This window comes from Notechis scutatus, chromosome 4, assembly GCF_049901735.1.
Source record: "Notechis scutatus isolate UNSWTSFEM ecotype Mainland chromosome 4, rNotScu1.2, whole genome shotgun sequence".
Classification (NCBI taxonomy): domain Eukaryota; kingdom Metazoa; phylum Chordata; class Lepidosauria; order Squamata; family Elapidae; genus Notechis; species Notechis scutatus.
Genome location: NC_142012.1, coordinates 110,572,121 through 110,596,426, shown reverse-complemented (window position 1 = coordinate 110,596,426; position 24,306 = coordinate 110,572,121). Strand labels below are relative to the sequence as shown.

Below are 24,306 nucleotides of genomic sequence, written 5' to 3'. Positions count from 1 at the left end.
TTAAAATAAGTAACCATTTTTGCGAAATAAATGGACTCAAGATGTTGTGATAATAACCTATTTTTGAAGCATTTATAATAATGTTTTAAAACAGCAGTTGTTGACTATAAAATATGTAGCTTAGCTTTATGCATGTGCTAAGTACTTTTACTAATAAAAATGGATTTTTATACATTTTAAATAGAATTGCTAAATTAAATGCAACTTTTTCTTTACATGGTTTGCTTTTTTAAAAGCAATTGTTTCCAAAGATAGTATTTTAACCTTTAGCACTAATTGAGGTGTACAATTAAGCCTAGGTGTCATTAATTCAGTGACAAGCTAGTGACCTGCTATGAGTAAAATTAAGTTTTCTATCTGCCTTTCAGGGAAGAAGCTTGACTACTCCCTATAAATCTCTTGTGTAAGAAGAGGTTATTAGATTCCCGAATTCTTGATTAAGTATTTCCTAAAACCAAATTATTTCCTGCTATTTTAGCTATTTCTATATTTACAAAATAATTAGGCTTATAATAAACATACATTTGACCAAGTAATTAGTGATTGTAGCCAATGAAGAAACTTCTCCTGCAGAAGATAGATAGTTTTTTTAAATATTGCAATAAAGTTGTTGTGGAGTTTAAATTTTTTTAAAAAATAACTCATGTGATTGCTCATACTAGTCCAAGTTATGATTCAGTATATGAATTGTAGTAGCCTTAAAGTTCTTATTGCTAATGCTTTCTATTTAGTAACTTTTATACCACATTATTATATACTGCACTATAATGTGATTAAATACAAATACTAATTCAAATGTTACTTGTAGAATTTAGTGATATGAGAACTTTTTATTTTCTATAGATTTATATATTTTGTTTATATATTCCTTTATTTTTTCATAAATAACTCAAGATGGCAAATATACATAATAGTCCCTCTTCGTCCTATTTCCCCCACAACAATAACCCTGTGAAGTGGGTTGGACTTACAGAGAAATAAATAATGTATCATATAATTTTGTATTTTTCAATTACTTATGTTCATAATCTTAATTTTAATCTGATTTTATAATTGTGTGAGCAATTCTAAATTGTTTATATGTTGGACTGTTCATACTAAAATGGTTATAAATTGTCATGTAACATTTTATGCAATCAGTGGCCAACATAAAGATTAATTTCTTTTAAAAATGTTTTATACATTTCAAAATGTCTCATGCTGAGAACTGAATAAGTATTCATGAATTTTTAAATTTATATAGTTGTGATTAAATATATTGTTTCATTCTCCTGTTTAGCAGGAAATATATTAAGTAATGATAATGTGAAATCTAGAGATTAATCCATATACTAATATATTACCGTTTTAGCATAAAAGCTTCTGTTTTTTGATTTGTTGTTTTTTGACAATAATTTAACATCATCTGAGTAACCTAGCATTTGTGGTATAGGGTGCTATACCATATTGTAATAACTGCAAGTATTCATTCTAATTTTAATATAAAGACAAAACAGAAGTCTATAAAAGAATTTCCTATTAAATCACATCCAGAAATTTTAAAAGATTATATATAGTATAAAAATAATAACTATACATAAAGAAGTTTCCTAAAAATGCTGTTGCATAATTGTTGAGTGATAGTTTGTTTAGGATAATAGTTATATCTTAACTGCTTTTCAGTTTTCACATTACATCAATAAGCAACTCAAACTAGAAATATTAGTGAATGAACATCTGTTTTACACTGCGTACATCTAAAAAAGAAAATAAACTGCAATATAGATTACTGCCTCCAGTGAAAATGGGGTAGCTTTGTGTTAAACCAGGTGTGTCAAACTGGCGGCCTGCGGGCCGGATGCATCACACACAAGACACACCCACCTCAGCTCCGAGCAATATAAGAAACACCTGATTTTTTTTCATGTAAAGAATAAATATATTTGGATGTTTAATATCTTATACAGCTTTGGGAAATAGACAAGGCCTATAGCACATCTGGTTAATATCTGAATTTAAAATTTTATGAATAGGGTGAAGTTATGTGAGAATTTCTGCAAGTATATTCTTTTTAATTTGTTCTGCTTTGTTTGCTTATGTGCTTTAAATTTTCTGTTATGTCAAATTGGTGGCTTATTTGGTTGAAAGCTGTTCTAAACTGAAAATCTTTGCTGAATGGAAAATAATATAAATTACTTATGGTGGGGTTAGAAGTTGTCAAGCATTGACAATGGACTAGGAAAGCAGAACACTTTTTCTAGTAAGATTATGTGATTCAAACTTGTTGGAGTTGGAGTTTTTAACAAAAAAAATTCCCAGCATAATATCCAGATAATTGTTTTCGCTTATCCTAATATTAAAACATAACATCCTTACATTTTTGCTAACTTTTCAAATGAAGCAGACTAATTGAAGAAAGAATCAGGCTACTATAGTGTGGGTCTTAAAATAGTGTCTTAACCTTCAATTTGCTGATTTCCAGATGTGTTTGGCTTTAATTTTGGCAATTGTGGCAACACATCTGGAAGTGGATATATATATGGGAAACTTAAGAAAACACACACACACACACACACACACACACACAATATATATATATATATATATATATATATATATATATATATATATATATATATATATATATATATATTTGTTTGTTTTCTTAAGTTTTTGCGGGTATTTATATGTATGGTATTCAGCTTTGTTCTGGTATTTTCCCACGTCATTATAGTTGTGCTTTTAAAGTTGTAGCAGTGTTTTGGCAGAATCTCATCTGCCATCATCAGGCTTCTGTATAGTATTCGTTTAAACACTATACGAACACTATACAGAAGCCTGATGATGGCAGATGAGATTATGCTGAAACGTTGCTACAACTTTAAAAGCACAACTATAATGATGTGGGAAAATACCCGAACAAAGCTGAATACCATTATCAAGCCATAGAGATTGAAAAAAGACCCGAAAGCATGAATAGAAGAGATGACTCCACCAGACTGTCAATTATCTGGAATCCTGCACTCTCAAACAAAAAAATCTCCACACCACAAGCCAGGCAAACACCTGGGCACAAACAGATCCCCCCGGATACCTCCAGCTCAAACACACCCCAACCAGGCACCCAGATGAAACCTAGCTTCCTAATAAATGATAGCCATCCGTTTACTCAGAGCCAAGCCACACTAAAAGCCTCCAATACAGGAAACACAATGTTGCCTGCCAATCAAGACAAATAAAGCTACAAAACAGACAGAAGATATTAGAAACACCAATCAAGCAGAACACAGCAAACTCCAAGACCAATAAACACAGACCAAGACTCCCAACCAATCAGGATGAAGAAAAAAACATTCTGGCACAGCAGTAGGCTGGCACCAAATTTAAAACAGAAACGGCTGTGAAAGTCTGACTCACAGACGAACATAATACAGAAGCCTGATGATGGCAGATGAGATTCTGCTGAAACGTTGCTACAACTTTAAAAGAACAACTACAATGATGTGGGAAAATACCCGAACAAAGCTGAATGCCATACATACATACATACATACATACATACATACATACATACATAATTAAGATTGAAGGCTAGATAGAAATGAAAAAATAGCTAAAGAACTTGTTAAATATTAGTTGTCACTATCATTTTAACCAGAGCATTTTCCTTGATCCTGAAAAGAAAAGAAAACTACTTATATGACACCTTCTAATACTACTGTTGTGCTAAGGTCTATCTAGTGATAATTAAACATGGATATAAATCTAAAACGTTAATTCTGCTCATATTTCAGTGAGATCAGAATATTGGCAATTGCTTAGAAATGTCCAAATGCACTGTAACTTTTTTGCAGGGGAAGTGATGGGATAATACTGTATGAGAAATAACAGGTCTGCAGGCTAAACCCCAGAAGCTGTGCAAAGACTCGAATCTTTATATTAGCATTCCACTGTTTTTTTGTATTATATTCTCAAATGTCCAGTTCAGTGGCTGGATTGTCCAAATTATGCATAAGTCTGTACAGTAATACAGGAAGTCCTCAGCTTACTGCTGCAATTGAGCCCAACATTTATGTTGTTAAGTGAGATAATTGTTAATTGAGTTGTGCCCCATTTTACTCTCTTTCTTGCCACAGTTTAGTGAATCATTGCAGCCGATGAGGTATTGAGTGAATCTCTCTTCCCCATTGATTTTGCTTGTCAAAAGGTTGCAAAAGGGTGATCACATGACTTAGGGACACAGTAACAGTCGTAAGTATGAACCAGTTGCCAAGCATCTGACTTTTGATCACATGATCATAGGGATGCTACAAAGGTCATAAGTTTCAAAAATGGTCATAGGTATTTTTTTCAGTGCCATTGTAACTTTGAATGGTCACTAAAGGAACTGCTGTTTCTAGTAATATACATACATACACCACTTTTAATTTGCAGAAACCTTTCTCCACAACGTATTCCCATATGTAACTATTAGTAGTTCCATTCCAATGTGTACCTTGTAATATTTCTTTCCTGTAGAATGTGACTTTGTAGATTGTGAAGAGAGGGGGTGCAATCCTGAGGAGTAAAAGGCAACCCATTCTAGATATTATCTGTGCGAGAACGAAGGTGAAGATAGTCTCTCCCTAATAGTTTACGTAGCATATTGTAGATACAGATAGTAGAGACATCTGTCTGGCAAGATTTTGTCAACAGGTGTGAAACAATAAAAAAAACTCAAGCTGGGAAGAATCACCATGTGTGTTTCTTGATTTTTTCCTGATATAGTTACTTCCTTTCAGTGTTAAAAAAAATACTGAATAAACTTCCTGGAAAGCTTTACATATGAAAAACATAAACATTATATGTCTCCAAATTAAAGTGCAAGTTTGGCAAAACACAGTCTGTGTATGATCATTAATAGGGAAAAATATTGATAGGATGTCAGGTACCCATCAAAATAAAAATCTGTATTTTTGTTCTGAACTCAAAGCATCAACATAACACTAAAAAAAAACCTGTAGGTCATATGTATTGTCTAAAAATACATCCATTTGTTAAAGTATAAATCCTTTTGTTAAAGTAGTGAATTTTGTCAGATGATATAACAGTCATTGGTATCATTTGAGACAGTGATGAGTCTGCATATAGACGGGAGATTGAACAACTGGCTCTGTGCTGCAGCCGAAACAATCTGAACATGCTTAAAACCATAGAGATGAGAGTGGATTTTAGGAGGATTTCTCTATTCTACCATCTCTTACTATATTAGACAACATGATATCAACAGTAGAGTTCTTCAAGTTTTGGGGATATATAAACTCCCAGGATTTGAAAATGAACACCTAACATTAGAATCATCATTAAAAAGGCACAACAAAGAATGTTCTTCCTGCATTCTATGTCATGTCATGTCATGTCCTGTCCTACCCTACCCTATCCTCAGCCCTAACTCTATCCTTATCCCTATTTCTGTTTTCAGTTTGACTAATATATGGAGCACTGTTGAATCTTTTGCTATTATATTTGAGCTATTAGTATTTCAGCAAATTGCCAAACAGCAGATATCAGATAGCAAAAAATACATGATTGCAGAGATGCAGTTTTCTTTTTTAAACAGACCTGATTAGCCTTTTAGGAATATGTGTTTCTTGATAATTTAGTTACCAGTGGTTCAATACATAGCCCAAGTGAAAACATTTTTTAAGATTAAGGAATTACAGATCATTGGCTAGAGAACAGAACACGCAGCTCAAGTGAACACATTTTTTTATGATTAAAGAATTTACACACCATTGGCTGGAATTGTTTTTTATTATTGGTAAAAAGCAATAATGCCAGTTTGGGTGTATTGACGTATAGGTTAAAACAGTGGCCCCCAACCTTTTTTGTACCACAACCCGGTACCAGCATCACAAAAATGATCCACGGACTGGTACCGGCATCAGCACGCACGACCAAGGCAAGGCGAGCCGAGCGACCAGCTAGCCAGCCGTCCCCGCTTCTCCCCGCCACCTTCAACTCCTCCTTTGTACCTTTTTTGTGCTTTTCGGGCTCTTTCTTAATCTCCTGAGTAACACGAGACTCCACCGCCATCGGGGCGGCTCTTCGTTCGAAGCCCCCCCCCTTCGACGAAACTAAGGCACGAGGATTCCTTCAGCACCCAAACGCCGCTTTCCAACAACCGACGACTGACAAGCTCACCCAGAAGCACTTTCTCAAGCACCGTCGAAACAAGATGGCGGCGCCCAAGCAAACCGGCGGCCCGGTACAAAATGATCCACAAACCGGTATCGGTTCGGGGCCCGGTGGTTGGGGACCACTGGGTTAAAACATCAACTAGAAATAGTAGACCTATGAGTTCTAGTGCAGCCTTAGGCACAATGCCAGCTGGGTGATCTTGGGCTAGCTCTTTTCTCTTAGCCAAAGGAAGGAAGCATTGGTAAAGCACTTCCCAAAAACCTGCCAAGACAGTTACCAGGAATTTTTAAAAAAATGATTTGTAGACATGCACATAAATATGCACAAATAAGTCAGTCAGCTATCTGGACTCTTCTTCATAAATTTGTTTCATATTTTTTACATTAATTCAGATTTTAAAAAAAAATTGGAGGAAAGAATGGTTGTTTGCAGCAGGTGAAGCAGTTCTGGAATCCATCTACACAAAAATGTGGCATAGTTTGCAAAGAAATAGTATTAAATGAAAGCAATAGAATATAATGGTTGAAAATATGTCTGTGCTTGTTTTATCTTAGAAAATCTGGAGCATGCAAAGTATTTGTAAGCTCTTAAATTTTCTGAATACTGCTCCTTTTAATATCAATTTGGTCTTAAATATACAGTTTCTGTCTACAACTTCAAGGCATAGTGGTGAAATGTTGTTGTAACTTGTCCCAACATAGAATTTCTAGCACAGTATAGTTTTTTAGCCAACTATAGCAGGAATCAATAGTTTTCTGGCATCTGAATAATTTCAAAAATACTTTAGCTTATATATCTTGATCTATCTACCCTAGATTTCTAATTCTACTGACAAAATAAAAAGATGACAAATGTCTCTCTCATTTTGAACAAGTGATAATGCAAGCTTTTCAACAGTTGTTATATTGTCTCTTTCTCAGTAAATATTTTGAATTGTATTCAGTATGAGTATATTGAGTAAAGTATCCAAATATTTCTAGACCAAAATAGATTTTTGGTTATTAAAGTCTACTGTTCGACCCAGTTTTACAATTCAATAAAATATTACAAACTGTCAATATGTGTATGCACAAATGCATTTTTCCCATTATAGCATGAATATACTATATATAAGAACCACTTTGGTCTGGTGGTTGAAATAGCAGAGTAGAAAGCAGAAGACCCTGAGTTCAGGTCCTGCCTTAGCCATGAAAACCAGGGCCAGCCACTCTCTTTCAGGCCAAGTCACCTCGCAATGTTATTGTTGTGGGGAAAATACAAAGAGGAATGTATGTTGGATTTGTTTGCTGCCTTGAATTATTTGTAAAAATAATAAAAGCGGAGTAGAAATAAAATGCATTGTAAAATGTGTTACCATAAATATACAATATTCCTCTCACTTGCAAAATAAATAAAAATAAGTTTCATAAAATTTTATAATAAAACGGCATAGAAGAAATAATTGCAGTGTAATATTGTTAAAATTATTTATGGAAAATCTGCATTACAAAATGCTTTACAATTGGCAAACTCCTCAAGCTTCCTGAAATCCTTAAAACTAAAACTCTACTAACTAATCCTGTTCTCTCTCTCTCCCGCTCCCCTGCATTTTTATTTATTTTTTACTTAGTTTATTTACTACAGGTTTATCTTTTCCTGACAAGAAACTGCTGTCAAGTTCTTTTGCAACATTTAAACATTATAATTTACAAACAAAAACAATAAGAAAAATGCTACACTAATAGAATTGGCATTTAAAATCAACAAAGAAACTAATAAATAAATACTGGAATTGGGGAATGGATAAAAACTAATCTTCAATAATTATCCAACAACCTTTCCTCATTTCCTCCCTTTGCACATATGGGCCAACTATACATAAGGAATATTGAATGGCAGTAATATTATGTATACTGCCTTAGGTTGGAAAAAATAAAAATAGGATATAAATTAATATTTTATATGTGGGAAATAACAGTTGATAAATCCACTTCTCAAAAGGGCTTCTTATTCAGATGGACATAAGGTTCTCTTGAATGTGCAAAGCATGTAGAATGGCAAGAATGAAAAGTTGCCTAATACATTCTCTGTATTTAATTTAATACTCTTAAAACCAAACACAAATAAAAGCAATTGTATGAATATTGAAGCTTTTGCAAGTTCGCAGTTGAAGAAGTTATCTCTGGGTTGGGCTTGAAATTTTCCCAGAACAATTGTCCTGATTTCAATGTCAGTGCTGTTGCTGTTAATTCAAAGCCTCAGGATTTTATGACTACTAGCATAATGGGACTGTCCAGAAAATTGTAGGTGCAACCAATATTGTCAATGATCATAGGCTCTTGCTAGCATGCTTGTCCAGCTGTAGCAGGGAAAGTTTATCTAGTAAAATTTTGGAGGGCCTTTTAATTGAAAGAGTGACCACTGCTTTGAAAAAGGGAAGTTTTGAACAACTATCAATTATAAATATCACTTTGCTGGGTTAAGTCCTGGAGAAGGTGAATATCACATAGCACGAGTACACTTGAATAAAATACAGTAATTTTGAGGCCTGAATAGAGCTAGGAAACTACTCTTGATTGTCCTGCTTAGGGGCCTCTATTGGGAGAGAGACATGAGAGTTCTACATTGTATTATAAGATTCTTTTAGATCTCTCAGCAGAATTTGATAATGCTGATCATGGGATATTGTTGGAATATGTCAGTTTATTGGGCATTGGAAGGAACAGTTGTACAGTGGATCTATTTCTACCTGCAGGACCATTACCAGAAAGGAGATTTGAGAGCAGTATTTTTGTTCCCCATGGCATTTGAATGGGGGAATTATGCAAAGTTTCATTCTTCCTTTCCTGCTGTTTATTACCTCTATGAAGTTCCTTGCTCATGATCAAACAAGAATTTGTAGGCTGCCTTTGCATTTTAAGTCCCTAGTCCCTTGAAATCATACTATTGGACATTTAAGTTTATATTCAAACTTGGGATTTTGCTTCTTATTTGTTGTTCATGGTATATAGTGTGATGACTAAGCTTATTGAATGGTTGTAAGTTATTTTATAATTTAACAGATATAAGGATGGATTTTTATGGGCTAAAACAGGGGTTCCCAACCACTAGACCATGGACTGCCCTATAGGAACTGAACTGTGCAAGGGGTGGGTGAGTGCACGAAGCTTTATTTGCACATGCACAGAATTAGGTTGTATGCACGCAACCATCTCCTCCCCCTCTCCCCTGCAGCCAACACTGATACCAATTGGTGGACCCAGAAAGGTTGGTAACTGCTGGGCTAAAATTCACTTTGCAGTTTGAGTTATTATTTTTTGCTTCTCCACTGGCTTGTGGATAGTAGGAACATGTTATAATCTGAGTAAAATTGTTATTGTTTGCAAATAGTGCTAGATTGTTTCCTTAGAAATATGGGACTTGGTCCATCTGATCATTATATATTATAAACAATGAATGACAGAAGATCTTATAATATTGACCATTATTACACTCTTGAGATACCTGGAAAAATAATCTGACAACTAAAAACATAATATCAATTAAGTTCAAAAGCATAAGATCTTTTCCATTCTATTTGAATTCATGTAATCTTTTTCCCCACCAACAATATTTACTTTTCTGTCAAAATTCATAGACTGCAAGAAATGTTTTATCTTTTGACTCAGAATTAGCCACCATACAGTTTTGTATATTCTCTGCTTTTAGCAATGCTTAAGGCATGTTCAGAAATTTTTGGTATTTTTTTAATATAAATTCTCAACTGGAGTAATAATTCTGCCAGCATAGAAAATTCATCCTTGTGAATGTGTTGAACATGGTGGGTGTGGATATATATGTGATAGTAAACTATTTTTCTGTAAAGTTAAATATTATTGATAGCTCTATTATCAGAAGCAAAATTCTGATGTGATATATCAATATTTAGATATCTATCTGTCCATCCATCCATCCTCCCTCCCTCACACAAACACAAACATATGTACAAACATATACATGTACACACATACACACACACACACAATTATCAGGAGTAGGTCTGAAGCATGTATTACTCCTTTGTAAGTATGTTCTTCTAAAATTTGTACTAAAATTAGTAGTCGGTATCTTGACAAAATATTTGCTACTGCATGTATTTTGCCTCAGTGATATTCAGTGTGATGTTATATATAAATATCTGGAGAAAACATTTTTGGCATCTCATCAACATTTTACCCAATTTATCAATAGAAACAATAGCTTAAGTTTTGTATATAGTTAAAAGGATTTCAATTCATATATTGTTTACATATCAACCCTGTGGTAAATTCTCTATTTGGGTATAGAGAGATCTATAGATGTTTGGATCTATGAACGTTCTGGAATACTACTGGTTTCAATTCTTGTTGATTTTTGAGGCAATAGTGTATTTATTTCATAGCTATTAGTGTTGCACTCAAAGCAGAACAACACAGGATGCAAGCACTGGGATTTTATAAATTGGTAGCATCTCCTTTCCCCAACTGGTATTCAATTTCATTTTTGCTCCAAGTTTTAAAAGTCTAGATATTTTTAATGAACCAGATAGAGAAACAACAGTATAGCTAATTGCTATATGACTTTGTAGAAAGAATTAAGCTATTTTAATTATTTGAGAATGGTTTTAGTGTTTAAATCAATATAATCCTGTAATTTTAATGTTAATAGAAAAGTAACATTTTGACCTACAACTTTAGGTATATTGTTAGGGTTTTTTTTACAGGTCAATGACATACATCTAAAAACCTGCTAAATGCAGTTGTTTGTTAAATCCTATTTTATGCACATAAAATGTTTGCTGGTTTATGCAAGTAATACATTCTCCATTGAGCTGCTCGTAGCATCCAGAGAGGGGGAGGTGTTAGTCTCTGCTTGGATAGGCTGGGCTTATTTGAATAGGACGTTGTTACTCCTCCCTGGCTCCTCCCTAGCATCCCCCAGTTTTAGCTCAGCCTTTGGTGTGATAGGCAGCTTATCCTTGGCCGGAGCAGGAACATTTCAGGTTTGATTAGTTAATCAGTATTCTAAATTCTTGACCATCTTTCTCAATTCCGACAGCAAATTGGTAAAAAAAAAGGGGGGGGGAAGCTGTCGGAACGAAGCAGATCGCTTTGGCGATTGGGCCAATTGCCGCCCACAGCGATCGTAATTTGCCACTTGTTTTCGGCTCCCGCGCTTTTCCCAGAGATCGGGGTTTGCCACTCTTTGAATGTTTTTCTGTCTTGCCATTGTGATTCAAAATGTAAGCCGCTTTTAAGATAACGCACTCATTCGGTTCCTAATTACTTTTTGCCAGCAGCATTTCCTCCCCTAGGATTTACAGGGGCAGGAGCAGTGGAGCCCTCTTGGCCCCCTCCTTACCGTTTCAGTCACACAGTATCTGTTTTTTTTGGTGCCCTTTTTTAAACGACTGTGCGACTAAGGTTGTAGCGGTGTTGGCGCCAAAACAAAACAACTGGCTGGAGCCATTTAGAGTTGGGCAACAGTCATTTTGGCGCACAACTTTCAGGACTTTGCCATTTTATCCACGTTGCATCGTGTGGGCGTATTCCTGAATTTTACTTTTCCTGTGAGAGGCTTTAATTTCTTCAAAGCTTAACGCAGCTTATAAGAAGAATTAAAATTTGCAGCTCCCTTTACTCCAGTTTCGGGGAGGTATAAGTAAAGAATTATTGGCTGCCCTCACAATGAACAATCAAACATATATATATGTCTTCCACAGGTCACAAGAACTAGTTCTCCCTAACTTTTGCCCCAGAATTTTTCAGGGCCTAGAGCAACAATGGCACCGACTGGATGTCCACAGAGCTCTCCATACTTACTTACATAGAACAGCTCCTTTCAGAAAGACTGAAGCTCTTTTTGTATCCTTTCAGCCAACCTCCCAGGGGCAGAAAGTTTCTCCTTCGACTATAGGAAGGTGGCTGAAGGCCACGATAGCCAAGGCATACGAGACTCAATCATTGCCTGTGCCTAGGGGCATCACGGCCCATTCAACAAGGAGCGCGGCAACTTCAGCGGTCTGGGCCACGCAAGCTCCTATTGCAGAAATATGTAGAGTGGCAACATGGGTCTTCCTATCGCCTTTCATTAGGCATTACAAAATTGATCTATTTGCTTCTGCTGAAGCCTCCTTTGGTAGGAGGGTGTTACAACGAGTCCACTCAGACAGTGGAGAAACTCCAACCCAACGGAGACCCTCCCATAGGACAAGCCAAGCTTTGGTATGTCCCATTCTCTGGATGCTCGGAGCAGCTCAATGGAGAAGGGGCGTTGGTACTTACTTGATATGCCTGTTCTTGGTGAGCTGCGACGAGCATCCAGCCCCACCCAATATCCGTCTGGTGGGGACCTGTTCCGGCCAACGACTATTCTGGATATAAGTTTTTAAAAAACACGCAAACAGACCAATATAGAGGATGGGGGTTGCATCACCTCATCTTCACCAAAACTGGGGGATGCTAGGGAGGAGCCAGGGAGAAGTAACAACGTCCTATTCAAATAAGCCCAGCCTATCCAAGCAGAAACTAAGCACCTCCCACTCTCTGGATGCTCGTTGTAGCTCACCGAGAACAGGCATATCAGGTAAGTACCAACGCCCCTTTCCTGCAATTAAACTGAAAAGCTGAGTTTATTAAATGAAACTAAAAATGTAGCATTTTCAATTCACATACTTATAATAAAGTGATCTTTCTGTTTTGCAGTGTAATGTTCAGGTTCAGAAATGCCTTATGTGGATCGTCAAAATCGTATTTGTGGTTTTTTAGATATTGAAGAAAATGAAAACAGTGGTAAATTTCTGCGGAGATATTTCATACTGGATACAAAAGAAGATAATTTGGTATGGTATATGGATAATCCACAGGTAAATGTCAACTTTTTTATTTTGTTTATATAAATTAGATATTGTTATATTTACTACTGTAATTTGTAAGTTTCTGAAAGGTTCTGGAGGTCCTAAAAAAATGCTAATCTTTCATATTTTTGATTGTGCTAAATATTATTTTAGAATTGTGCAGCATAGCGAGCATTTATTTTTAAAATTCAGCTGATAATCATTTAAAACTTGTATATCTTTATACTGTGGATAGGCAGCTTAAATTCCCATCAACCTAGACAGCAAGGAATAATAAACATCACTCATTGCTGAATCTATTTCTATGTTATAGAAATAAATGAATTATTTAGAAAGTGTATAAATAAGATAATGGTGCTTATTATTTGATTATGGGCTAAAATTGACAGTTAAGTGTTATTTAGAGAAATATAACATGAAGAATACATTCCATTTTTGTTGCTACTCAAGAAAATAAATAATTGCAGAATTTTGCAACTTGGAATAATGTGCAGTAGTGCAGTTGCCTTCAACTAACAAAACAAAGCTTGTTAGAACTTTACAGGTAGTCCTCGACTTATGACTGGTTACTTAATGATTACCAAAGATCCAGAAAGCACTTTTGGCCATTGTAAAATGTCATGCCACAACCCTACCCCCCTCCCAAAGTCATATGATCACATTTTGGCAGTTGGCAATAGATTGATCTTTATGATTTTCAATTCTGTTTACTGTAAAAAAGATCCATTCAGAAGAATAAACCTAGAAGAATGAGTTCGCATGTAAAACTATGGTGTTCACTTAATGAATGTGGATTTGCTTAATGATACTGCAAAAAATATGAAACTGGTCTGGTCACATGTATTGCCTCAATTTATGACTATAACGATTTTCATCAGAAATCCAGGTCCAGATATGGCTTTAAATCAAGAATTATCTGTATTTTACAGTTGGATAAATTTTGAAATATTTGAGTTGAAATAATAAGGGTTGTGGTGTGTGTGTGTGTGTGCGTGTCTTTCTTTTACACTACTATGCTGTATTCTTAACTACAGAACCTCCCCTCTGGATCTCCACCAGTTGGATCCATTAAGCTTACTTACATTTCAAAGGTATGTGTATGTTTCTCAAATTAATGAATTTCCAAATTCACAATGTATAACAATAGCTATTCACTTATCAATAGCTCATAATATAATTCATTTATAAAAAAAGTCAAAGCTTGTTAAACATTTGCATCTGTTTTATAATTAAACTAAAATAATGTTTCTTGGGGGTGTTTTAAAGATGAAGTAGTGTACAAAGCATTGATCCAATACTTATTATCTTGTAAACAATTGGCAAATCAAATACATAAAATAAATAAATAAATAAATCAATAAAATACATTGGGATACTCCTTTTCAACCCTGAACTACAAATATTGTCCTTTATTAGTATCATATGCTTTTATATAAAAAAGCCCTTCATACCTCTCTTTTATGCCATCTATGCTGTGTTGTCTGAAATGGTATACAATCTCCTGCTCAAGCAAAATGTTGGACTAGAAGACCTCCAAGGTCCCTTCCAACTTTATTATTCTATGTTCTGTGTTCAAAATAGGAGTTGTAATTATATTTAACTGATTATGTAATCTATGCTTTAAACTTTTAAACTTTACACAAATTGTACACAGATAAAGATAGCTGGCTAAATAAATCAGGAGATGTACAAACTGCTAATACCTAATATTTAAAGTTTGTAAAGTTACTGGATACATTTTTCTTGTAATTAATAGTATTATTAAAAAGTGCATTTAAGTCAACATATTTACAATTTTATGTAAAAATTTGTTTCTATATGTAAAAAAACACAACTTGATGAATTGTGTTTTGGTAAGTTCTTAAGTGAAATTGTACTTCAGGGAATTCCTAAGTGAATAAAAGCTTACACACTTGGCCTCTACATAATACAAAAACAGTATCTTTTTGTGAATCTGAAAATGTACTTGCTATTTATATGTAATAGTTTATAGATTCAAAATAAAACACGGTCTGGGGACTGAAAGCCGTCTCAAGATTTTTATGTTACTTTCCCTTAAGTACTTCACTGTGAATTTGATGGTGTGTTTCAGATCATTAATTTCCTGGAAGCTCTTTTACTGTTGAAATTTCTTCACTAAGACAGGGACATTGTTCTAGGATTTGATGGTTTTCATATTCATCAATCCTTCCTTATACTTATACAATATTTCCTGTGTCACTAGCTTCTGCGTAGTTCCAAAACATAATAGACTATTGCTATGTTTTATATTTGGCAAGGTGTTCTTTTCTTCAGAGCTTGCATTCGTCTTTTACTGCAAACATTTCACACTTCTCCATATTTTAGACAATGTCTTTTGTGGTGAAGTTAGCCTTACAAAAAAATTCTGATACAGTTTTTCTGTTCTGGAGAATTACTCCAGAATTAGCTGCACTTTTCAGCAGGTTATTTGCAATAATCTGTAGCTTCTGTTTTTACATATCCAACTAGTTTGAGGGAAGTTTGATCAAAGATTTTTATTTTTTCAGATCTTGCCTTGACCCTATTTTTAACCACATTTCTCACCATTGAGATTGTTATCTGGGAGCCTTTCAAGATGTGGCTATTTTAATAGCCTTTCCATGTTTTGTAAGAGTCAGTTGTCTTCAAATTTAGATGGTCAAATAGTTATTTAAAGAAGCCCACAGTTATTGAAAGTATATACCAGTCACAACCTAATAAAATAGAAGGGTCATAGTAGTTGTAGAAGTGTACTATAGGCCTAATATGGCAATCATGTTTTAGAGCAGAGGTCTCATTCTCGTGGCCTGCGGGCCAATTGCGGCCCGCAGGATGATATCCTGTGGCCCCCACCGTGATATGAAAGTATAATATTAGTGTATAATATAAATATAAAGTATAATATAAAGTATAATATTATGCGGCCCAGCCTCACCCAGACTCTGCCTCCAGCGGCCCCCAGGTAAATTGTGTTTGAGACCCCCTGTTTTAGAGCTTTATTAACAAGTTTATACTATTCCCAGAGAAAAAGAGAAACAAAGTAGTATCAATTCAGTTGGAAGGATTTCTAAACATCTGCACCTAATATACTTAGTTTCCTTATTTTAAATGTGTAAACAATTGTATAAAGGATAAGCATTCAGATTTTCAGAATGCAAGGTTTAATTGTATATTGTAGAGATTATCAATTTTTGCTGATTTGGAGATTCATTGATCCTCTTAACCCCCAACCCTTAAAGATCTTAGACTTGAAAAAAGTACTATACGTATCTTCTGCAGATTCTATTTATGCTTTATAAATAGCCATATTTTTGTCCTCCCCAGTATATTGTTATCAATAGTTTTGATATACTATTTCTATATTTAATTTTTGTAAACTTCCCAGAGTTATAATTAGTAGGTGTTCCTGAAATTTAAATTATAAACAAATAAAAATTAAGCAGAGTACATAAACATTTTTAAGTAAAGGTACACTTTACAGTTACACTTACACTTACAGATATTTAAGTAAGTATTAGGTAAAGGAACATTATTCTCAGAATCTGTCAGCAAGGTTTGTTTATGCAAGTTAACTTCTCTCTGCTTTAGTTTTTTTCAAGGTTCTGTAGCAGTATTACTGATCAACATTTCAAAACTTCCATACTTTGAAAGAGTTGAAAGTCATTTCATTTTTTTTCCAAATCCATTTTGAGTGAAATGGATTCAGTGAAAATTCAGAACTATAAGAGAAAAGAAGGGCTGCTAATACAACAATACACATATGATATGTCTGAACGGACATTTTTCTAACATGAAATAAAATATTAAAAATAAACATATGGCTGATTTTATTGGCCATCCATATCATATTTGTTGTGTAAGATAAGATGTGCTCTGGATTAACTGACTATATAATATTTCTGGTATTATATAGTAATTTGTATTTCAAGCTTTTTTATTTGTTAATGATAAATAAGGCTTATATAGAACATAGGATAATAAAACATCCTTTTGCTTATTGTAATATTAATAGTTTCTGTTTAGCTCCAGTTTTATCAAGAAGTTAAATTAAGGTATTCATTCTTCTATGTCACTGAACAATTTTGTGATAAAATGTGTCCATTAACTAGAATGTATGAGTTTTATTAAATGGATATGATAAATAGCAATGAATGGCTGAGTATGAAATATGTATGTGTGTGTGTGTGTGTGTGTGTGTGTGTATGTTCAGCTTTGTTCAGGTATTTTGGGTATTTACAAAAAAAGCCAAAAACAGACAGAAGATATTAGAGACACCAATCAAGCAGAACACAGCAAACCCCGAGACCAATAAACACAGACCAAGACTCCCAACCAATCAGGATGAGGAAAAACCATTCTGGCACAGCAATAGGCTGCCCCAAATTTAAATCTGAAACCACTGTAAAAGTCTGACTCACAGACGGACACAATACAGAAGCCTGATGATGGCAGATGAGATTCTGCTGAAACGCTATTGCTACAACTTTAAAAGCACCACTACTATGACGTGGGAAAATACCCGAACAAAGCTGAAGGCCATACATGTAAGTACCGCGAAAACTTAAGAAAACAAATATATATATATATATATATAAAATTGGGGAGGAATTAGTACAACTGTGCATCACATTTTACTTCAAAAGAAAAAAAGGATTACAATGCAAAAAAATTCAGGAGATAAGTAGTTATGTTTTGAGATGAGTGGCTATACAAATCTTTTAAACAAACAAGAGTACCATGTTATTTATGCTCTTTCCATCTCAAAGAAGAGGTGGGATGACCCAGGATGAAAGTGATCAGTAAATGTAAGATCACAATGCAAATAACAATTGGAAAAATGAGATGACATGAAAGGGCAGTAATAATTCTAGATTTAATGAATGAGCTCATGGAAAGTTCAAAAACAAAGTTTTATTCTGTGCAAGTTTAGAGAAAGACTGAGATGTGCTTTTATTATATGGTACTTTATTCCCAATCAATTTTTCCCCAGGTCTCTGAAAGCTAATAGGGATGCAGAATCTTTTACATAGCTAAACAGTGACTCTCAATAGTTCCAGATAGTATGACCAAGTGCAAGGAATGCTGTGAATTACAGTTCAACAACATCCAGGAACTCTGCGATTACATTAGGTACATAGAAGGAAGTTGAACATGATATACATTCAATAGGAAATTTATGTACATACAGGGTAGCTTGCTGTCTGTAACTTAACATTTTATAGAGGTTCATTCAACAAATTTATCTGGTTGCTCAACTCACACATGGTTAACTTTTCAGAAAGAACGGATTAGTGGTAGAATGTAAGGGCACATATAAAACAAAGATAAAAAATTGCTGTTCTTGCATCAGTTTGCTGCCTCATTTCATTGATCCACATGAACAGAAGTATGCTTGATTTAGCAACATCAATAAACTTAAATTGAAATATATAGTGTTTATACATGCTATGCCATATAATGCCAGTGTTTTCACTTTGTTAGGTAAGTGATGCAACTAAACTGAGGCCAAAGGCAGAATTCTGTTTTGGTAAGTTTTAAAAAAAGCTTTAAGTTTTGCACCATCAATAATTTTTGGAAAGCGAAACAAGCTTTTTCATGTTAAACTTTGATGTTTTTGAATACCAGTTTATTTATATTCTATGTTTTCTTTCTAATATAAAGAGAACAGTGTTTAAAAATAAAATCAGTATTTTATAGAACAAATATTGAAAAGAATGATTCTGCTAATCTAATAAAAATGGCAGTTGCCAATGATTTTTATAAGAAATAACTTAATATTTTTGTTTTACAAGCTTTGATTTTGAATTCTGCTTGTTATGGCATATTGTTGGCTTGCTTTTTGGGGTTTATTTTCTTGGTTTTTGAAAAAAATCAATCTTAAATTACAATTTGGTAATTATTTTAATAAATTGTGTATTAGGATACTGGACATCAGAGGACTAAAAAAATCTAAATAAAAATATATGTTCATGAATTTGCAGTATATGTACTAATGTCAAAAGTTATGGTTCCCAACATTTGAGTCTTTGTCTAGACAAACAAAGTGAAAATGTCTTTACTTTTCACACAAGCACGTTAAATTTTTTATCTGACTATATATTTTTTTTCTCCAATAGTCATGAATGCAGGAATGAGGAAATACTTTTTACAAGCCAATGATCAGCAAGACTTAGTTGAATGGGTAAATGTTCTGAACAAAGCTACCAAAATCACAGTAAGTGATCATTTTGAATTCTAGGTTATTCTGCATAGGGTCTCATTATAATGTGACAACTGTAAGAACTTTCATTAGTATTTCAAGATTATATTGTTTTGGTAGATTAAAATAAGTGTTTCCAAGCTCTCTGGCACAGGAGGACACACTTGATATTTTGAGGGCATGTCATGGGCACTCAAAAAAAAAAAAAGGCTGCTATGGGAACTTGCCCATTTGCAAAAAGCTGCACCACTTTCAAAATACTCATTATCAAATCTACTTTTTCTGAGCAGTGGTATATATTTATAAGCAAAGCTTGGCTTTTATAATTTTTTTCTGTCCCATTAATAACAACTTGATCCTGAATCTCATGACCTACCAGGAGGAAGGTTTAGGAATGGAGGAATTAACAGTATTCTGAAATTTAGTCTCATTCTGTTTTGTTTTGGGAGAGTTATCCTGCTGACAGAATCAGATGGAGTTAACCTGTTGACATTCCATTAGATTGGAAAAAATAGTACAATTATAAAGCAGAGTAGGACATGGGTTCTTACAATAAGGAAGGTAGAACTAAGGAAATTCATTAAGATATCATGTTGAGATCCGGATTAGGAATTTGATGAACTCCTTTATGTATTAGTTACCATGCTGGGATCTTAGTAAGTGATGGAAATGGTACATCAGATTCTATAGTGTTATCATGTGGACCTGCAAATCAGAATATATGAAAGCAAATGATACTTAAAAACTTCTTGATAATTATCAATAGCACTTACACTTACTTGTATACTGCACAGTGCTTTACAGCCCTCTCTAAGCAGTTTACAGAGTCAGCATATTGCCCCAACAATCTGGGTCCTCATTTTACCAAGCTCGGATGGAAGTCTGTCAACCTTTAACCAGTGACAATCGAACTGCTGGCAGTTGGCAGAATTAGCCTGCAATATACTGCATTCTAACCACTGCACCACCACGGCTCCTATGACAAAATCAATCTTAGATATCAATGCTCAGCATTTTAGAAAACATTTGATCAATCAGATGAAAACAGTTTTGATTGGAAGTTCTTTCACTTGGAAGAGAAGTGATGCTTATCATGCTTGTTGCTACAAAGGAATTCTGATTTTTTAAAAATATCTTGATATCATATGCTACAACAGCTGCATCTATACCTCACTCAATGAAGTTAGAAAATTTTAAGCTCTATGAGAAGTAAATATGATTTTGTTTTAGAATTTATTAAAAAAAAAAACCTCTGCATTTGTTGTTGTTGAGCACCCTAAACAAAAAGAGTAATAGAAACCGTAAAAAAATATTTTAAAACAATGTGGAATAATTTCTTGCATGAATATTGATTTTAGTAAATGATGGAAAAACATACAATGTAACTTTTTTCGCTATTGTTTTGCATCATATTTCTGCACCATTAAAAAAAATTCTGAAAGTCTGCCTCATCCTAGTAAAAGAATGAAATCTTAAAAATAATCAATAGGAGAAGATCTAAGACTTTACAGCTTAGCTAAGTTATTAAAGAACCTCACAGGAAACTATTAAAATGTTTAGCTATGAACAAAGATTTTTTAAAGCAACGTTTAAAAGATAGGTAAGTAAAGAATTTAACCATGTCTTAAGAAAGAGATCCAAAAGGGATACAGGAAATGATGAACATTTGCCTCATTTCTCTCACTTGTGAATAATTAAAAATAGACAAGAATAGTCAAATTCTAAGACAGCCTGATTTAGAAGATACATTTCAGTTTGGTATTTTTATAATGTTCTATTTTCAGGTACCAAAGCAGGCTGACTCATTGTGTCATACTGATAATGCATTGCGTCATTCTGAAAATTTGGGAATAAGAAAACAAATGTCTTACAGAACAGAAATTGTTGGAGGTGTTCCCATAATCACTCCTACTCAGGTAATAATACCAGGTGCAAGATAATAGATATATTGGGATATTGTCCTTCCTATTGATGTGTAGAACCAGCTGAATCTGAAAAGGGAAAAATTGTCAAGATACATCATTGCTAGATTTTTGCAGTAGTTAAAATGCCTCTTCATTTTCATATTAGAAGAAAAAATAAAAGTAGTTCTTAGATGGAAAGTTTTAGTTTGCCCGTATTTGCCAACTCCTTTAGCTTATAATATGCTGCCTTCAGTGAAAGGAGGAAGCTGACTGAATTGAACTTGTTCTTCGGCTCTTCTAGTCAATGTGAAACCTACTGTATATCTGTGGTTGCACATGAGATTCTTCGATTTGTAGCTATATTATTTTCTGGGTCTTTATGGAATTCATAAAGCTCACTTAAAACTCGTTTGATAAGTTAGCATTTAAAAAGCAGTTTTTGAAGGTTATTTATTAAATTTTATGATTATGCCTCCAAGCAACATGAAATAGTTGAGCTCTATATTTAGGGAGTACCAAGGATGTAATTCCAGAACAAAACAAGGAACTTTGTCTCCAGTATCTTTAAAATGTTTGGTTTGCTTTTCAATTTACATTTATCTAGTGAAAATAAATTTTTATACCATTTATTTGATGTGAAACATCGATGAAAGGATCATAGCTGTATAAATCCAATTCTCTCTAGATATCGAAGCAAAACCAACTTTTTTTTCTTTATTCTAAATTATCTTGTTTACTTTTTCTAGAAAGAAGAGAGAAATGAATCTGGTGAAACTGATAAAAGCTACTTGAAACGGTCCCAAAGCCATCTTCCATACTTTACTACTAAGTATCCTCCAGACAATCCCGTTATCAAAGCAGGTTATTGTGTTAAACAGGGAGCAGTGGTAAGCAGATAGAGTACCTTTTGAGGTTAATAAAATACATTATACAATAAATAATGCAAAGGTGTTTTTTTAACCCTTGCAGAAAAGTTTCCCCAAAACACTAAAGAAAGAATGTTTGTTGGAGGCAAAAGGTTCAGAAAAGAAAAATAATTAAGACACTATTCACTACTATTAGCTACATGTGTTTTGGTAACTGTTCTTGAAGAAAGGTTCTTAGAATTATTTCAACTGAGTTGTTTACCCACAATTAATATTTTTTTAAAAAAAATTCAAGGCCAAGGCCTTTTCAAATTCAAGGCTTTGTTTCAGGTATTTCTGATATTTTTGCATTGATTCAACTCACATTCTATTTCTTCAGGCATGTGAATAATCTATTTTGATAATAGGACTGCTTATTGTAATATGTACTGGATGTGAGAATAGGACCATAGATAATCCACTTGAAATTATCTCTATAATGATTTTTTTTAATACATATTGTCAGCATATTATCACCACTATCCAAATGTGGAGCTGCATAGTGTACAGCATATAATATAATATAATATAATATAATATAATATAATATAATATAATATAATATAATATAATAATATTATAATATAATATAATATAATATAATATAATATAATATAATATAATATAATATAATATAATATAATATAATATAATATAATATAATATAATATATAATATAATATAATATAATATAATATAATATAATATAATTATAATATAATATAATATAATATAATATAATTAATATATTATAATTAATATAATATAATATAATATAATATAATATAATATAATATAATATAATATAATATAATTAATATAATATAATATAATTATATAATATATATAATATAATATAATCCCTATATGGAAACTTTACCATGTTAAGTATGTTGACAATATTATACAAGTAGTCCTCGACTTAGAACAGTTCTTTTACTGACCTTTCAAAGTTACAACGACACTGAAAAAAGTAGCTTATGGCCATTTTTCAGCATCCCCCATAGTTACATGATTTACATTTGAATTCTTGACAACTGGTTCAACTTTATGACAGTTGCAGTGTCCTGGGGTCATGTGTTCCCCCTTTACAACCTTCTGACAAGCAGAGTCAATGGGGAAGCCAGATTCACTTAACAACCGTATTACTAATGCAACAACTTCGATGATTCACTTAACAATTGTGGCAAGAAAAGTTGTATAATGGGGTTAAACTCACTTAACAAATTTCTCACTTAACATCATAAATTTTGGGCACAATTGTAGCCATAAGTTGAGGAGTACCTGTAATATAAAGCAGTCCTCAATTTTACTTCTATTTGATGCCAAATTGGAGCCTAAGAAAGTATTAGCTGCTGCGGAAGTCTAGTTACTGTTTATCTCTGTTACTGAATAGGAAGATGTCTTTCTTGTCCGAGCACTGAACTGATCAGCCACTGTTCCCCAATCTTGGGTACTCTGTAGCATTCCACTCTTTGGATTCTTAACAACGGCCATACTGGCTGGGGAATTTGGGTGTTGATTCAGCAAACAATTTGTTTTGGTTTTCCTCTTGTGGAGGAGGGCAAGTTGTAAAGGATGAATCTTGCAATCAACTAAAGAATGAATTGCTATCTTTTTTCTGGTTCCTCTTGTTCTATATTGCACAATAAGCTTTTCCTGCCCAATTAGAACCATTTTCATCTAATGAATACCATAAACTTATGCAGTTTCTGAACCCAATGGGAACATCCTCGCTTATATTCATGTTGAATCATAAAAATATTTCTGATTTAAGGAACTAGATCTGAATAATGCACAGAATATGAATATGGGAAAAGCAACATATAGTCTTGATAGAAAGCCTAAAATTGTGTGAATAAATAATGAATAAATAAAAAATAACATATTTCTTTAAAATATATTTATTACATTTTTGTTTGTATACATAGATGAAGAACTGGAAAAGAAGGTATTTCCAGCTTGATGAAAACTCAATTGGCTATTTTAAATCAGAACTGGTAGGTATCCATTTATATCTATCTGATTAAGCAAAAATTCAGAAGAAATATTTTGATTAAATGTGTTAATGCATAATTGCTTTGTTTCCATTATTTTGATAGAAAAACCAGTTTTTAGAAACAGAATTCAGAACGTGTTTTGTATCCATTGCCTTTAATTGGTGGACATTCTAATGTATAGTGAATGGATCAATGGTTAGATTCCAATATAATGATACTTCTGACAGTTTTAATGTGGAATTAATAATAGGATTATCACTTTCCATACACAACCTTGTGCTCTGAA

The 24,306-nt window shown here is 33.5% G+C and overlaps 1 protein-coding gene across 3 annotated transcripts in view; it reads left to right on the top strand.

Annotated features, from left to right (window-relative positions):
- The window catches only part of PLEKHA1 (pleckstrin homology domain containing A1), a 46,884-nt gene that overhangs the window by 2,238 nt on the left and 20,340 nt on the right, over positions 1–24,306 (top strand). For all 3 annotated transcript variants that reach the window (XM_026669371.2, XM_026669389.2, XM_026669379.2), the window contains exons 2-8: positions 12,861–13,021; positions 14,047–14,103; positions 18,494–18,539; positions 19,129–19,226; positions 20,996–21,127; positions 21,862–22,002; positions 23,952–24,020. In XM_026669371.2, coding sequence (XP_026525156.1) covers positions 12,881–13,021; positions 14,047–14,103; positions 18,494–18,539; positions 19,129–19,226; positions 20,996–21,127; positions 21,862–22,002; positions 23,952–24,020 — 684 coding nt within the window. In that variant the 5' untranslated portion in view covers positions 12,861–12,880. The remainder of the gene's footprint in view (positions 1–12,860; positions 13,022–14,046; positions 14,104–18,493; positions 18,540–19,128; positions 19,227–20,995; positions 21,128–21,861; positions 22,003–23,951; positions 24,021–24,306) is intronic.